The sequence below is a fragment of the Chiloscyllium punctatum genome, chromosome 25 (genome assembly GCF_047496795.1).
Source record: "Chiloscyllium punctatum isolate Juve2018m chromosome 25, sChiPun1.3, whole genome shotgun sequence".
In the NCBI taxonomy this organism is placed as follows: domain Eukaryota; kingdom Metazoa; phylum Chordata; class Chondrichthyes; order Orectolobiformes; family Hemiscylliidae; genus Chiloscyllium; species Chiloscyllium punctatum.
The window spans coordinates 32512986-32529598 of NC_092763.1; the positions used below are offsets into that span (position 1 = coordinate 32512986).

Consider the following 16613-nt stretch of genomic DNA (forward strand, 5'->3'; position numbering starts at 1 on the left):
AAAGTTCAGTTGCAGTGCATTGTCATTTTAATACAGGAGACCAGATGTATTCAGTCTAATTTTCCAGTTTCTTGATCTTTGTACAGAATTTATATTAAGGTCTTGAGCTATCTTGGGCTGCAGCCAACGTTAGTGGGCAGAGGAGTTCAATTTGTCACTATTTTGAGGGCGTTGGATCCTTGAAATGTTCTTTTCAGCCCTTGTTCAACCTCCAGTTTTGAGTATTTGCAATTGTTCCAATACATGCCCCAGAGGACATCCCAGACTTCAAATCAATCCTTATCCATCATACATAATATTGTTAATTTTGATGGAGATTTAGGTTAAGAAACTTGAATTTATATAGCCCCATTAAAAATTAATGAAGTGTTTTCAATGTATACTGTATTCAGTGTAGGAGACAACAGTAGAGCAGTTGATTTGAGCATGGCAATGTCTCTCAAATGTGAATGTTTAACAGGCGGGATATATATTTAGAATCCTACAGTCATTGAGATGTACAGCACGGAAACAAACCCTTCAGTCCAACCCGTCCATGCCGACAAGATATCCCAACCCAATCTAGTCCCATCTACTAGCACCCGGCCATATCCCTCCAAACCCTTCCTTTTCATATATCCACCCAAATGCCTTTTAAATGTTGCAATTGTACTAACCTCCACCACTTCCTCATAATCATATTTATGTTTCTGGTGCAAGTGTTTATTGTAATATTGGTATAAATGCGTTTTTGTTGGTAATGCTAGTTGAGAACTCATTGTTAGCTCGGACATTCTTCAGGCCAATGGGATCTTTTATATCTACTTGTGATAACAAATCTCAGTTGTAAACTCTTGTTCAGAAAACAGCATGTTTAAAAGTGCAGGACCCTCTTAATGTGACACTGAAGTGTCAGTTTAGATTATGTGATGCAGCTCTCTGATTCAGATGTGGAACTACTGTGGTAATTTTGAAAAAAAATGGGAGCGGGCAAGAGGAATCCAAAGGACTTTTGTTTTATCCTTAACATATTGAAATGTCTAGGTCTTTCAGGAGAAGGGCGAGGAGAGGCAGATAGACACAAAAAACAAAAATAAACTTAAAAACCCTAACATGAAAATGAGCCAAGATATTGGAAGGCAAATGAATCTAGACAGCAAGGCTTACATTGTGGGAATGACATTACTGAAAGGCCTGATTGATAGAAGCAACGGAGGAGGGGCAAAATGAGCTTCTGACCAGAGACAGCAGATTGGTTATGGAAACAAATGTTTATTTAATTTTTTTGTTTTATTGCCTCATTAGGTGTTTCACATCCTTTATCTCGAGCAAAAATCTAATAACATTAGGGTAAACATTTTATATCAAATCTATCATTCAGTGTGGAGCAGGCTAAATGAAGGGAGAGCCATAATTTGAGTTGTGATAATTTTCAGTGTAAAAATGGACATTTCACGCTGTAAAATGAAGTTGGGAAAATTGACTTACTCCTATTTTGGAACTTCTGGTTTTGCTTTTATCGACATTTCTAGACTGTTTTTGAATGTACTGTTTAATTCAAAACCACAATCGTTACCAATCCGAGACATATGATTACTGAATGCTCATTGTAAAATTAGCTATGGCTCATGGATAACAGGGAGGACTAGCAACTGGCTCAATGGTCAAAGACAGAGGGTTCTTTTCAGACTGGAGGCCTGTGACCAGTGGAGTGCCACAAGGATCGGTGCTGGGTCCACTACTTTTCGTCATTTATATACATGATTTGCATGTGAATATAGAGGTATAATTAATAAGTTTGCAGATGACACCAAAATTGGAGGTGTAGTGGACAGTGAAGAAGATTACTTCAGAGTAAGCTGGGATCTTGATCAGATGGGCCAATGGGCTGAGGAGTGGCAGATGGAGTTTAATTTAGATAAATTTGAGGTGCTGCATTTTAGAAAAGCAAATCAGCAGAACTTACACACTTAATGGTAAGGTCCTGGGGAGTGTTGCTGAACAAAGAGACCTTGGAGTGCAGGTTCATAGCTCCTTGAAAGTGGAGTCGCAGGTAGGCAGGATAATGAAGGTGGCATTTGGTAAGCTTTCCTTTATTAGTCAGAGCATTGAGTATAGGAGTTGGGAGCTCATGTTGTGGCTGTACAGGACATTGGTTAGGCCACTTTTGGGATAATGCGTGCATTTCTGGTCTCCTTCCTATCGGAAGGGTGTTGTGAAACTTGAAAGGGTTCAGAAATGATTTACAAGGATGTTGCCAGGGTTGGAGGGTTTGAGCTATAGGGAGAGGCTGAATAGGCTGAGATTGTTTTACCTGGAGTGTCAGACTGAAGGATGACCTTTATAGAGGTTTATGAAATCATGAGGGGCATGGATAGGATAAACAGACAAGGTCTTTTCCCAGGGGTGGGGGGTGCGGGAGTCCAGAACTAGAGGCCATAGGTTTAGGGTGAGAGGAGAAAGATATAAAAGGGACCTAAGGGGCAAATATTTTACGCAGAGGGTGGTGAATGTATGGAAGGAGTGGAGACTGGCACAATTGTAGCATTTAAAAGGCATCTGAATGGGTATATGAATAGGAAGAGTGATATGGGCCAAGTGCTGGCAAACGGGTCTAGATTAGGTTAGGATATCTGATCAGTATGGACGAGTTGGACTGAAGGGTCTGTTCCTGTGCTGTTCTTCTCTATGACTGTTGTAAAATTTATATTCAGAGTAAAAATAGGATGGATTTGAATGTTTGGTAAATGAGTGGAGGTCTGAAGAGGTATAGTTGTCTGTGTATGTAGACTGTTAAATGCAGGGAACAGGATCAAAAATAATTAAAATGGGTAATGAAATATCAATCTTTGAATTCTAGTCCCCTGAATAAAAAGGAGAGGAAGGAAATTTTGCTGAAGTTGTATCAAATTCTGATTGGACTACACTTGGAATACAGCTCCAAAAAAGCACACTTCAGGATATATTGGTTTTTGGAAGGTGTATTGTGCAGATTATCTATCCTTATTCAGAGAGCTGGGTCTGAATGACTTAATTCTGCACTGTCATAATCTGTGATTCTGCGGCTATTACCAGGGCTCCAAGAGTTGGCTTATGAGAGATGATACAGATTAGGTTTGTATCCACTGGAATAGAGCGAAATTTAATTGAAGTATTTAGGATTTTGAAAATAATCGTTAGACTAAAAGGGAAACTTTTATCTGTTTGTGGGTTGCTACTCCTGTTAGGAAAGCATGATCTTTAGAATCAGAGACAAGCTGTTCAGGGGAGAAGTTAGGAAACACGTCTTCACGCACATTGTAAAATTCCCTCCTGCAAGAAGCAGTAAGTGTTAGCTGAATTCATCATGTATAAGTTTGAGATCGATTACTTTTTGCTAGCTTAGGATATTAAGAGATATGGAGTCAAGACAATTGCATGGAATTATGATGATCCTGTACAATGACAGAACAACCTTCAGGGCTGAATGATCTACTCCTTGTCCTACATCTATATGCTCCAATCTGTTCTATGTTCTCAGTAATTGTGGTACTTCAGACAGATGAAGTGCGAATCAGATTTTTTTATGATTTGATGATGCATGGGAATGAAAGATCATGAGGGACATACAGGAGTGTAGTGGTGAGGTTAAAATCAGATCAGCCATGATATTATTGAATAGTGGAGCAGGTTTGAAGGGCCAAGTGACCTACCCTTGCTCTTTGCTCATATGTATGTTTGCATGATTTCTGTCTTAGAGTCATACATCACAGAAACTGACCCTTCAGACCTCCCAGTCCAAGTCAACCATAATCCCAAACCAAACTAGTCTCACCTGCCTTCTCCCTGGCTCATATCCCTTCAAACCTTTCCTATTCATGTCATTCTAGGAGAAAGTGAGGACTGCAGATGCTGGAGATCAGAGCTGAAAATGTGTCGCTAGAAAAGCGCAGCAGGTCAGGCAGCATCCAAGAAGCAGGAGAATCGACGTTTCGGGCATGAGCCCTTCTTCAGAAATGAGGAGAGTGTGCCAAGCAGGCTAAGATAAAAAGTAGGGAGGAGGGACTTGGGGGAGGGGCATTGGAAATGCGATAGGTGGAAGGAGGTTAAGGTGAGGGTGATAGGCCGGAGTGGGGGTGGGCGCGGAGAGGTCAGGAAGAAGATTGCAGGTTAGGAAGGTGGTGCTGAGTTCGAGGGTTGGGACTGAGACAAGGTGGGGGGAGGGGAAATGAGGAAACTGGAGAAATCTGAGTTTGTCTCTTGTTGGAGGGTTCCTAGGCGGAAGATGAGGCGCTCTTCCTCCAGTCGTCGTGTCGCTATGGTCTGGCAATGGAGGAGTCCAAGGACCTGCATGTCCTTGGTGGAGTGGGAGGGGGAATTGAAGTGTTGAGCCACGGGGTGGTTGGGTTGGTTGGTCCGGGTGTCCCAGAGGTGTTCTCTGAAACGTTCCAGAGAACACCTTTGGGACATCCGGACCAACCAACCCAACCACCCCATGGCTCAACACTTCAATTCCCCCTCCCACTCCACCAAGGACATGCAGGTCCTTGGACTCCTCCATTGCCAGACCATAGCGACACGACGGCTGGAGGAAGAGCGCCTCATCTTCCGCCTAGGAACCCTCCAACAAGGGACGAACTCCGATTTCTCCAGTTTCCTCATTTCCCCTCCCCCCACCTTGTCTCAGTCCCAACCCTCGAACTCAGCACCACCTTCCTAACCTGCAATTTTCTTCCTGACCTCTCCGCCCCACCCCCACTCCGGCCTATCACCCTCACCTTAACCTCCTTCCACCTATCGCATTTCCAACTCCCCTCCCCCAAGTCCCTCCTCCCTACCTTTTATCTTAGCCTGCTTGGCATACTCTCCTCATTTCTGAAGAAGGGCTCATGCCCGAAACGTCGATTCTCCTGCTTCTTGGATGCTGCCTGACCTGCTGCGCTTTTCCAGCGACACATTTTCAGCTATTCATGTCATTGTCCAAATGTCTTTTAAACGTTGCAATTGTACTCGCAACCACCACTTCCTCAGGAAGTTCATTCCACACACAAACTACCCTTTGTGTAAAAATAAATTGCCCCCATGCCTTTTTAAAAAATCTCTCACCTCTCACCTCTCACCTTAAAAATATGCCTCCAATCTTGAAATCCCCCATCCGATGAAAAGACAACGACCATTAACTCTATGTATACCCCTAATTATTTTATAAACTTCTAGCCATTGAACCTCCTACACTCCAGTGAAAGTACTCCCAGCCTATCCAGCCTTACTTTATCACTTAAATATTCCACTGCTGGCAACATGGTATATTTCTTCTGAACCCTCTCCAGCTTAATATCCTTAAACTGGGTGACTAGAACTGGATATAGTACACCAGAAGAGGCCTCACCAATGTCCGGTACAGCCTCAATCTTCTCCCCAGTCTCTCTTTCTCTTTCATTCCCCCCCCCCCCCCCCCACATTTATCTCTCCATCCTGGAGGCTCCCTGCCTTTAGCCCTAATGAAGGGCTTTTGCCCAAAACGTCGATTTTCCGACGACTCGGATGCTGCCTCACCTGCTGTGCTTTTCCAGCATCTGCGGTCCTCACTTTTGCCTATGACTTCCCAAATCCTATACTCAGTTATGTTTGTTCGTTTCATCATTGCTACTGTAATAAAGAATTATTAAAGTTGGGAGTAGATTGCTTTTTTTTTAGTAATTGCACAGGGAAATCTAATACCCTGTGTTGTACTTTTACAACATTATACTTTTTAATGCCAAAATACATAACACACAGCAAATATTTCATGCCTTCAACGTCAAGGACTAGCATTTGTTTCTGTTATGAACCAATGGAATTTGTGGTTATGAAATTTGAACTTTGAATTTAAATAATATATTTTGTATAAATTTGATTTCATAAGCCCTCTTTTCTTTTTCTCCCTCTTGCCCATTCTAGATTTGCAAAAGTGCGACAGATGTGATACTTTCATCCAATTTGGCTTGCTGTTCTCATCCATGTGACCAACACTGACACTTGTACAGCATGACAGTCCTGGAACAGTTCCCAGAAGAATATCTATCTACAACAGTCAAAAGTTTAGTAACCAGTGAAGTCTGAACACTCTAAATTACCCTGATACTGAAATCACTAACTGACCATTTTTAAAATTTGTAATGCCAATGAACCTTTGCAATAGTATTTTATATTTCACCCAAAAACCTGAAGTGAAAAGAGTTTCAGTGCAGAGTTTCCATTGAGCATGCATTTGCTTGTCTATGTGCTTGTGGGAATTATTTTGAAGAGTCATGGGTACCATTCAGAAGTGACACACTACAAAGACTGGATGGGGAAGCTGAAAACAATTCGTAACGGAATTCATAAAATTGATATGTATCTAAATGCAGCACTGGATTTACTCGGTGGAGAAGATGGGATCTGCAAGTACAAATGCAGCGATGGTGAGTAAAATGTATATGAATTACAAAACTTTGAAGTCTCTAGGATGTTGTAATTCTATGTAAAATAGAGGGGTAAACCGTTTTGTAAGTTCTGATGCGTCATTACTGAGATATCTATGCTGTTGAGTAAACTTTCTTTGAAGTAAGGCAATTATTTTTGGGAAATCTATTAATCCACAGTTTACCAAGTCAAGTCATTCTGATGTGCCATCAGATGTTTCTGACCTGCATTAGACAAGGTTTTCTGACGTTGGGTGATAAGGTAAGAAAGAAAAATGCCAATCGTCACCAAGTTACATGAATAGCTTTCTCACCTTATTTAGGCATTGCATTAAATCATCTGAAACAGAGTTATATTCAGAAAGTTTATTATTCAGTGTCATTGAGAATTAGATTGTCCTGATAAAAACGAGTGATAAGACTGTTCTCGTCAAATGTGGCATTCAGTCTGTCCAGGCTCATTCTCGCAATTAATTTGAAACAATTACAAAGATCAGGACGCATGACAGTTATCACATCCAGACAACAATTACCCAGGCGGCTATTCTGGTGGCATTATCTTCCCAAAAGGCCCAGAATAAAGGAGTATGGCAATTATGGGTTAAGATCATGACACCATATGAAATGTGCAAAATTAGACCACTCAGCCCATTGTGTCTGCTCTGCCATTTGATCACAGCAGATAGTTTCTCAAACCTCCTGCTGTCTATCCATAACCCTTGATCGCCTTCCTAATAGAGAACCTAGCTATCTCTGTCTTAAAGGCACTCAATGACTTGGCCTCCACAGCCCATGAGCAGGTTTAAATACTATTTGAATGTTCAGGGTGATGGCTGAGAAGTATGATTTGTGGGCTGACAGAATGGGATGAAAACAGAAAGCAATAAAAAGCTTTACAAACACTTATAGTGAGTCCAGCAACTGATCATAAGAAAGAATTTCCAATAGTATAAATGGAAAATGCCTTAGTGGTATTCCCTCTCAACGTAAGTGTGGAAGGGACGACAGAGGCTTCAGTAGATTAGATAGAGAAATAAAGACTAGTCATGTAACTGAACTAGCGATAGAAATCCTCCTGGAAATGACATTATCAGTGCCAATATTCGAGAAGATGAATTTGCAAGAGATGCACCATGAAGAAACTTATTTTGAGGGAATATAGACTTTATTCTGTGATACTAGATAGAAGATAGCTTTGGTGCATGGATGGAATTATATTGAAATGTCCTTGCAGATGAGATCCTTTTTGGATGCTACTGTGCAATTTGAGAAGTGTGCTATTAAAAACACAGTTTAAAATTGGGAGTCAGGTTTGTGTGATTTCTAAACCTCACGTTTTAACTAGTGAGCAAAGTAGGTCAGGATTGATTTAAAATTTATTCCAATTTTGAGATGTTTATCCCATCCGAGTTACTAGGTCATCACAGAAGGATGATGCTTTATATAAAGAGATGGAGAAGTTGCAAAACTTGACCAATTAGTTGAATTAGTTGTGCATTCAGACAAAACTAGATGCTACATTTGATATGTTGGATGAAGTACTTTAGTGAAATATCTTTAAAATATTGCAAAGTGTTGTCAATGTGGAAATCTGAAATAAAAAAAAGCTGGAGAAACACAGTTGGTCTGGCAGTATCTGTGGGAGAGAAACAGAGTTTAAGTTTTGAGTCCAAAAACTGTGTTTCTCTTTCCATAGTTGCTGCCAGACCTGCGGAGTTTTCCAGCTGTTTTTATTTTTGTTTCAGATTTCTAGCAATTCTTTTGTTTTGTTTTTTTATTCACAGTGTTAGTTACACTTGATCCTGATCAATTGATTAATTATAACAGATTCAGATTGGTCAGAATACAATAGACAGATTATAATCATAAGAGCCAAGTTAGATATTTTTAATGCAATGACCGGTTAAGAGCCAAGTTAGATATTTTTAATGCAATGACCGGTTACATGTTTGCTAACATATCCCTCTCCTACTCTTTAAGCTGTTTTGAAATCACCTGTCTTTAGCCAAGTTGGTCACGGTAACACAGAGTGACCTGGTTAAGAGTAGAATAATTAACAAAGGTAAAAAGTACAGCTTTGTATGATTTATAACCTGTATTGAAACCACAAAGCATTGTTTACAACATTTTTGTAAAGCATTGATGCTTGAATAAGTGATAAATGAAAGTTCAGTATACTATTTTAGCAGATGTTTATAAACACGATTTAATTTCTGTGTATGGGAGGGTGCACTTTTTATTTGCCTGGAGTAAACACATTTTGTAGGAAGTGTACTTTTTAAAAAAAACTCCTGTTTTCTCAATCTTGTACTCCTCTGTCAGCGATGAGCTAACTGTCCTACTGCAATGCCTTTGGTTCTTGTTGCTAGGCAATGAAAAATGCCATGCTGGTTAGGATTTCCTACCTGCTTAGTTATGTAAAAATAATGAATCTGAGCCCATGAGACTCATGTCGCCCACACAGCAAGTTGTTTTTCTGAAAGAACCGCAGCGTAGGTAGAGATTGCTGTACAGTATACTTGGGAGGTACTGCCTCTGGTTGATGAATATGCAAGTTTTGTGCTGAAGGTGTGGAATTTTATCTGTCTGAGTGACAGTTACAAGTGTATTTGTTATTCATAATGTGTAATGAGTGATGTGACACCTTTTTATTGCTAATTCTGCTACATTATTCTGCTATTCTGGAATTTATCTGAACACCAGGAAAAAGTCGTGAATGTGAATGGTATGGCATTCTTTAGAAGAAAACGGACAGTTTTAACTTTTGATTCCAGGCCTTTGCTTATTTTCTTACTCTTTTTGTGCCAACTTGAATAAATGTATTCAATATATTCAGTACACCAGGTGTGATCTCACCCAGGCTTTGTATAATTGAAGCATGAACTCTACCTACTTTATCAAGCTCAATATATATAATTATCTGCAATACTTAACAGTGCCACTTATCTTTGAATCAATGACAAGTTTTGATGTGTGGCATATTCCATCACCGAAATGGTGAATACATATGATGAATGGTTTAATTCTATTAAAGATCCCTGTGACACAACACTACCCACATCCTGCCAGTTGAAGTATCTACTCTGTTTCCTGCCACTTGCCAGATTTCTAACCAGATCAATACCTTCAGTTCCCCAAGCTTCAAGTTTAGCTTGTGGCCTCTTCTGAGGGATTTTATCTAATGTCTTCTGTAAACTATTTAAATAACATTGATAGACACTTGCCTGCTGACTATTTTGTCGCCTTTTGAATAAATTCTTTCTTTGTTCCATTCCTTTTAGTATTTTATCTTTTACTTCATATTGCTTACTTCCTACCAGATTGTATCACTTCACCCTTTCCTGCATCAAAATTATCTACGACTTGTCTGCCCATTCCATCAGCTTCGTGAGGTGTATTGTGACCATCTTAGTTAACAAGATTTCCAAGTTTTTGCTATCTATAAACTTTGAAATTGTGCCATACACATTGAGCCACACCTTGTGTACTAATAAGAAAGGCAGTTTTACTAGGACTAACTGACCCCTTGAGAAATCCACTGTACACTTTCCTCCAGATGACTAACAATTAATCACCACTACTTTATTCCCTGTCACTCACCCAATTTTGAACCCATGCTGTGGCTGTACCTTTTTATTCTGTAGGATTCAGCATTGCTTTTTTTTTTCAATTTACCTTTTTGCCAATCTGTACATACCACATCAATCACGTTATCCTAATCAATTCTCCTTGTTACTTCTTCAAAGTTCTCAGCAAGTTGGCTAAACATTTGTTTTAGCTTTTCTTAATTAATCCACAATTGTCCTGGTAACTTGTAAATTGTGTCCCAGATTATCATTTCTAAAAGCTTTTCCACCACCACATTTAAACGAGCCGGCCTGCACTTCTTGGGCTTCGATCCCTTTTTTTGAAGATGGGGGTAATATTGCAATTCTCTGGCCCTCTGGGCAAATGTCAGCATCTAAGAATCGCATTAAATTGAATTCGCTTTTTTGTCACATACTCAAATGGGTACGGTGAAAAATTTACAAGTTGCCACTTATGGCACCATCTTATGTACAAGGCACCTAGATATAAATTCTTCAGTACAAGCTCTTAGGAAAAAAAAATTAAAAATAAAGAAATAAAAAGTCCAGCATTACAGATGATAGGAGTAAATTAGAAAAGTAGAGAAATAAAAAGTTCAAACTAACAGTCTTTCCGACCCAGGCCACAAAGGCACCTTGCCTTTACACTGCACTGGGCCTTGAATCACCTCAGGGCTGGAGGCTCACACTGAGGCCACACAGGGTCAAAAGACCACCACGGGCTGCTGAGAGACTGCTATGTTGAACTGTTGAGAGATTGCCAGGCTGGGAGACTGCCACACTGGGCCAAGAGGACATCTTGTCGGGTCGGCATTGAGGTGGGGTTTTCAAATCTGCGCTGAGGCCAGCAATTTGGGATGTTACCAAGAAGAAAGAAGAGAAAAGCAAACACAAAAGGGAAAAAGAAAAGGAAAAGAAGTGAATGCAGCAGATGAGCTCTGGCAGAAGCATCCTACTCCACCTCCATATTGGAAAGCAAAGAGCAGTTTGGATGATTCTGCCTAGTAAATTCACAATTTCACCCTTGCTTAATTGTAATCAAATAGATTTTGTCCTTGATCCCTCTCCCACTTCTTTTCTTTTTTTCGAAATGTCTTTTCTGGATCCTATTGATTTAGGAATATTTAATGTCAAAGCTGCCTTTTTAAAACCAGATCTTGTATTGCATGTCATTGTATATTACATGCAGTGATCTGTGCTTCTGTCTCACCAACCTTATTTATTATGTTTCGATTGTCTACATAAGTGCACCGTAAACATTATTTGCATCTTATTGCATTCTTACTTGGTCTGAGCTCACCATTGCAACTTCTTATTCTTGTGCTTTTTGTCTCAGTACTTTTCTGTATCTACCTTCTCTTTTCCAATGCTATGTCTTGGCACCATTGTCCCGATAGGTTTGTGGAAATCTTCCTCAACAGAATCAGCAAACTGTCACACAACAGCTGTTTCCTAAAGAAGGGCTTATGCCCGAAACGTCGATTCTCCTGTTCCTTGGATGCTGCCCGACCTGCTGCGCTTTTCCAGCAACACATTTTCAGCTCTGATCGCCAGCATTTGCAGTCCTCACTTTCTCCACAACAACTGTTTCCAAATATGTTTAAGTCTGCATTGGTCCCAGCACTGCCATAACTGTTCCCAAAAGCCCAGGAGCTGTGAAGATTTTCCTTGTGTGCCATCTCTTCAGCCACACTTTTGTCTGCTCTATCTCCCAGTTGGATATTAATACATTTTACTTCAAGTCATCCAAAAATTACTACTGTTTTAGGACCTGCTTGCGATTGTTTTACTGGTTCCTTAACATCTGCCTGGAGTTTTTCATCTTTCTTGTTACTAGTGCCTTTTATTAATGAGCCCAAGTTCAAGTTCCATCTGCTCCAGAGGTGTGTCATTACACATCTAAACAGGTTGATGAAAATATCATGTCTCTAAGATCACCTTTGGACACCAAAACCCTTTACAACTTAAGAAATATTCTGGCTTTTTTCAGTCAAAGTTAATAACTTCATCTGATTATATTGCATCTACCATATTCTAGTCCATTTACTTGGCCTGTCCAAGTTCCCTTGAAGCCTCCTTGTATCCTCATCACATTTTGGTATCATCAAAAGTAATACAATTGATTGCCACATCCAAATAATTGATTTTATATGTATAAAAAGCTGTGGACTTAGCACTGATAGTTGTGGTATTCCACTAGTAATAGCCTGCCATCCTGAGAGTGCTTTGTTTATTCCTACCCTCTGCTTTCAGTCTATCAATCAATTCTCAATCCATACTAGTACATTTCATCAAATCCTTTGTGCTTCAACTTTATTTATTAACCTCCTGTGTGAGACCTTACCAAAAATCTTCTGACAATCCAAATACAGCACATTCTCTGGTTCTCCTTTGTCTATGTTACATGTAAGAGTTTTAAGAAAACCTGAATCGGACAAACTAGCATGAAACTTGCCACCAGGACACATGAACACTAACTGGCCACCAAAAGACATGACCCACTATCACTAGTTTCTATACATACAGACAAAAGAAGGACACCACTTTGATTGGGACAATGCACACATCCTAGGACAGGTGAATCAAAGACACACATGAGAATTCTTAGAGGTATGGCATTCCAACCAGAACTCCATCAATAAACACATCGATTTAGACCCTTGCCTTGAAAGAAAGAACCAGAAATGACATCACCCACCTTAAGAAACCAAGACCTATAATTCTCGAGGTGGGAAATACCAGCAGCGCTTCACCAGAGACTCTCACTGATGTTACCTAGTGTGGTGACGAAATGTCTGAAAACAAACCTTCAAACTCCGCAAGCTAACTTGTATCATCAACCTGAGCTACAGATCTTCTCAAAAATTGCTAATACTAAACTTCTATTTTTCTTTACAGGATCTAAGCCAACTCCTCGCTCCAATTATAAGCCTCCTCCACCCAATGGATGTGGCTCTCCAATGTTTGGAGTTCATGTAAGTTATACTTTGTCAAAGATTTGCATCTTGCACCTTTCTTAATTTCATTAAATTTCAGTAATGAATGAAATGCTTCAATGGTTTCACTTAGCAAAAATATAAATTTGCTGAACAGGTTGTTTTATTGGTTATTTCATGTTGACATTGTTGCACATCAGCAAAGTCAGTAGACTGAGTATATTTGTATGTTGTGTTAAGATCCTAGCTGATGGGAAAATGGACAAGTCAGATCCCAACATGAATACTGGCTTGATAGATCATACACTTAATTTTTGTGGTTGGTTAATATGGTTTTTAGTCACTGAAATAAATTGACACAAATGCTACTAATGTTCTTTAGCAGTAGACCAAAAGTTGATTACACAAAGAAACAAAGATTTTATGTAGAAGACCAATCTCAACCCAAAAATCAAAACATTTCAACCTGCTTTCCAAGACCATGTGTTTAAGAGACTCACTCCTCTATCAGCTGTTTAAATATTTAATTAATTGATTTTCATGTTTGTTTTTCTTGAACTGCAATGACAATTTTACAGTTTATTTCCAAGTCTGATGACCTGGATATTTTGTGGTTCTGATGGGCCAAACTTCCTCACTTTTAACAACCTAAGGATTTCTATTCAGATTCTTCCAGCTTGAAAGCTCCACAGTCCAGAAACCACTTCTGCTGAGGTGATTGGTTCCCTGAAATGAGTTGATTCACCTATAAGGAGAAGCTTTTCTGTATTCTGGACTTCTGGCATCTGAATAAAAGCCTTGAACCTTCTATTTTGAAGTCAAAACTAAACTAGTTGTCTTAATGTGTTTACTCTATATGTCACAAAGCCAATAAGCTAACCATTTTCTCCATTAACGCTGTAGGCGTTCTCCCAGGTACTTCTCACCTTTTCAACAGAAAAAAAAGTCTTTGAGCTGGTTTATATTCATCTGTTTCTATTCTGAAATCAAAATCCCAAAAATTATAACATGCAATACATCATCCATCACACCTCCACAAAAGAAAATCTGAAAATATATCCTTCAGAGACATTTTCACTTTTCGTCAATAAGTTCTTTGCATGATTTCTATGGCATATCAATAGCATTTTATTAACTTTACATGTACATTTTTTCATGCAATCATATCCTACACTAGTGCATTTTGATCATGGTGTTGGTTTCATTAATCTTTATTCTTGACAAAGCGTTTGCTATATTGTCCTTGCCAGACAAATAAATGATTTTTTTCATTGTATAGCTACAATATCAAGAAAGGAGTCTTAATGTTTTTGGTGTGCAATGTCTCCAAACAATCTAAAAGGTTGTAGTCCATATAAAGAAAATCTTTTCAGATTTCTTGGATATGTAAACTTCAAATTTTTGTAGTCGGTGCAACGTTCTTTCTTTACTGTTGAACATTCCCTTGTCCATTAAAATTTCTTCCTGTTCTTCAATAAAGTTGTTAAAGAGGCCACTAATAGTGCTGAAATTCAGAATGAACTGCCAACAAAATTAACTCCTGTCAATGTATCTCAGAATTTTGTGTTTTGCCATAGAGAATATTCAAGATAATGCAAATTTTAACATTTCTAGTACTACTTGTCCTTATACCACAGTATGGCCCAAGTAAGTCAGTTTTGCTTTGGCAAGTACACTTTTAGCCAGATTTATGACCAATTTTGCTCTTTTTAACAGTTCAAAAGGTCATTCAATTGATACAGTTGTTCTTCCCAGTTTAGCTGAACATAACCAGGTCAATGTAAAAATTTCTTTCAGTTAATTGTTGAAAAACAACTGGTGCATTTTTCATTCTAAATGGCTAGACTTGTTGACAAAGTCCACCTATTGTTAAAAAGTTGATATTTCTTTGGCCCTGTCAGTGCAAGGAAATTGTCAATATCCTTTTAACAAGTCAAATTTGAATCAATGCAAGTCCAACTTTATAATTATGATGGTAATGCAGAATTTTTGTGATCCATCCCAGTTTCAGCACCATCATGTAGGTGAGCTCCAGCGACTATCACTCAGGCCAATAGTGTCATTATCTATCTGGAACTTAATCTCTTTCCTCATTTCAGCTAACTTCTTTGGAATGAGTCAGTACAGATGTTGTTTTATGTTAATATATATTTTCTCCTGGTCTAGTTGCACAAATCTTTTTATGAGACATAATAGGTTTTCTAGTCATTTCAATTGTTTTCTGGAAGATAGTATCAAATTCCATATAACCTCTTTAGGTACTTTCCATTTTATCAAATTGATGTGTGTCAATTTTTGAATTTTTAATTTCTGATTCATTCTACAATTGTGATATTTTATTTTCATTTACCTATTTCGTTCACTATTCTAAATACACTTTACTCCTCTCTACACTGTCTATCCTGGTATGACATTAACATATTTTTTGCTAATTTTTTTTTCTTAGGTCTGCTACTCATGATATAATTCACATCATTGAGTTTTTTTTCTGATTTGATGAGGACCAGTGAACCTTGCTTTTAATGGCTTCCGAGAGACCACTAACATAACTAATATTTTGTCTCTAACAACAAACTATCTAGCTTTGGCCTTTTCTTCTGTTCTAGTTTTTATTGTTGTTGAACATTTCTTCTATGCTTTTTGGCTACCCCACATGCTTGTTTTGTTTCTTTCTGAAACTTGAAACATGGGCTTGAAGGTTCTCAGAAATTTGGTTTTTAAATTTCTGTTTACTCAGTTTAAGGGATAATCTCACCTCATGTCCTTATCAAAAGAACTAAATACTGAGAGTTAATTAGGAACATCCCTAATGGCAGATAATAACACAGGAATTCCCTTTATCCTTGTCGTTAGGACATTGCTGACTATAAGCTCCAATGCTCTTTATAAGTTTAATGCCATCTTTTCCATGTTCTTTGAGACTTTGAGATTGTGCAAAATGAGCTGAAGGCATAAATTGTTTTATTCCCAAGCTAGTGATGACATCAAGTATTTGTGACATAAAATTTGGTTGAATCTGCGTTTGATTGTACTTATTTGGGCAATCTATAACTTGCGGAAACAAAAATCTACTTTCCTACTACTATTTTGCTGTATTTTTCTCCAAAAGCTATAGTTGTTAAAAGATACTGACTGTCATTCCTAGTTCTAGGTAAGGATCCTATAAAATCTATTCTGATTTAGACCCCACTAAACAGTTATTTGAAAGCTGGTATCAGAATTAAAAGCACAGGTTTTAATCAATGGTGTTTCCCCACTACACAACATGTAGGACATGTCTGATAAAACCTGACCACAACTTGATTTAATCCTTGCCGATAAAAATGTTCTAATATTTTAGTTTGTGTTTTCCTAATATCCAAGTGACCTCCCACTGGAATTTTATGAGTCACTTGTAAACTATCATCTATTGAATACAGCCCCTTCCTAATTGGCTGGCTTTTGAGGTTGTCTTCGTGTCCTCATTGCTTTTTTTCTTGTTTAAATAATAACACTAGGATATTGGTTCTGATTTCATTTATGAATTGTCTATTTGGTGTAACTTTCAGTTAGATTAGATTAGTTACCCTACAGTGTAGAAACAGGCCCTTCGGCCCAACAAGTCCACACCGACCCTCTAACGAGTAACCCACCCAGACCCATTTCCCTCTGACTAATGCAAATGGGCAATTTAGTATGGTCAATTCACC

General features: G+C 38.6%; 1 protein-coding gene across 2 annotated transcripts in view; it reads left to right on the forward strand.

The window, feature by feature from the left end:
• pla2g12a (phospholipase A2, group XIIA) overlaps positions 1 to 16613 on the forward strand; it is a 31540-nt gene that overhangs the window by 8423 nt on the left and 6504 nt on the right. For both annotated transcript variants that reach the window (XM_072594952.1, XM_072594953.1), the window contains exons 2-3: positions 5899 to 6401; positions 12887 to 12963. In XM_072594952.1, coding sequence (XP_072451053.1) covers positions 6203 to 6401; positions 12887 to 12963 — 276 coding nt within the window. In that variant the 5' untranslated portion in view covers positions 5899 to 6202. The remainder of the gene's footprint in view (positions 1 to 5898; positions 6402 to 12886; positions 12964 to 16613) is intronic.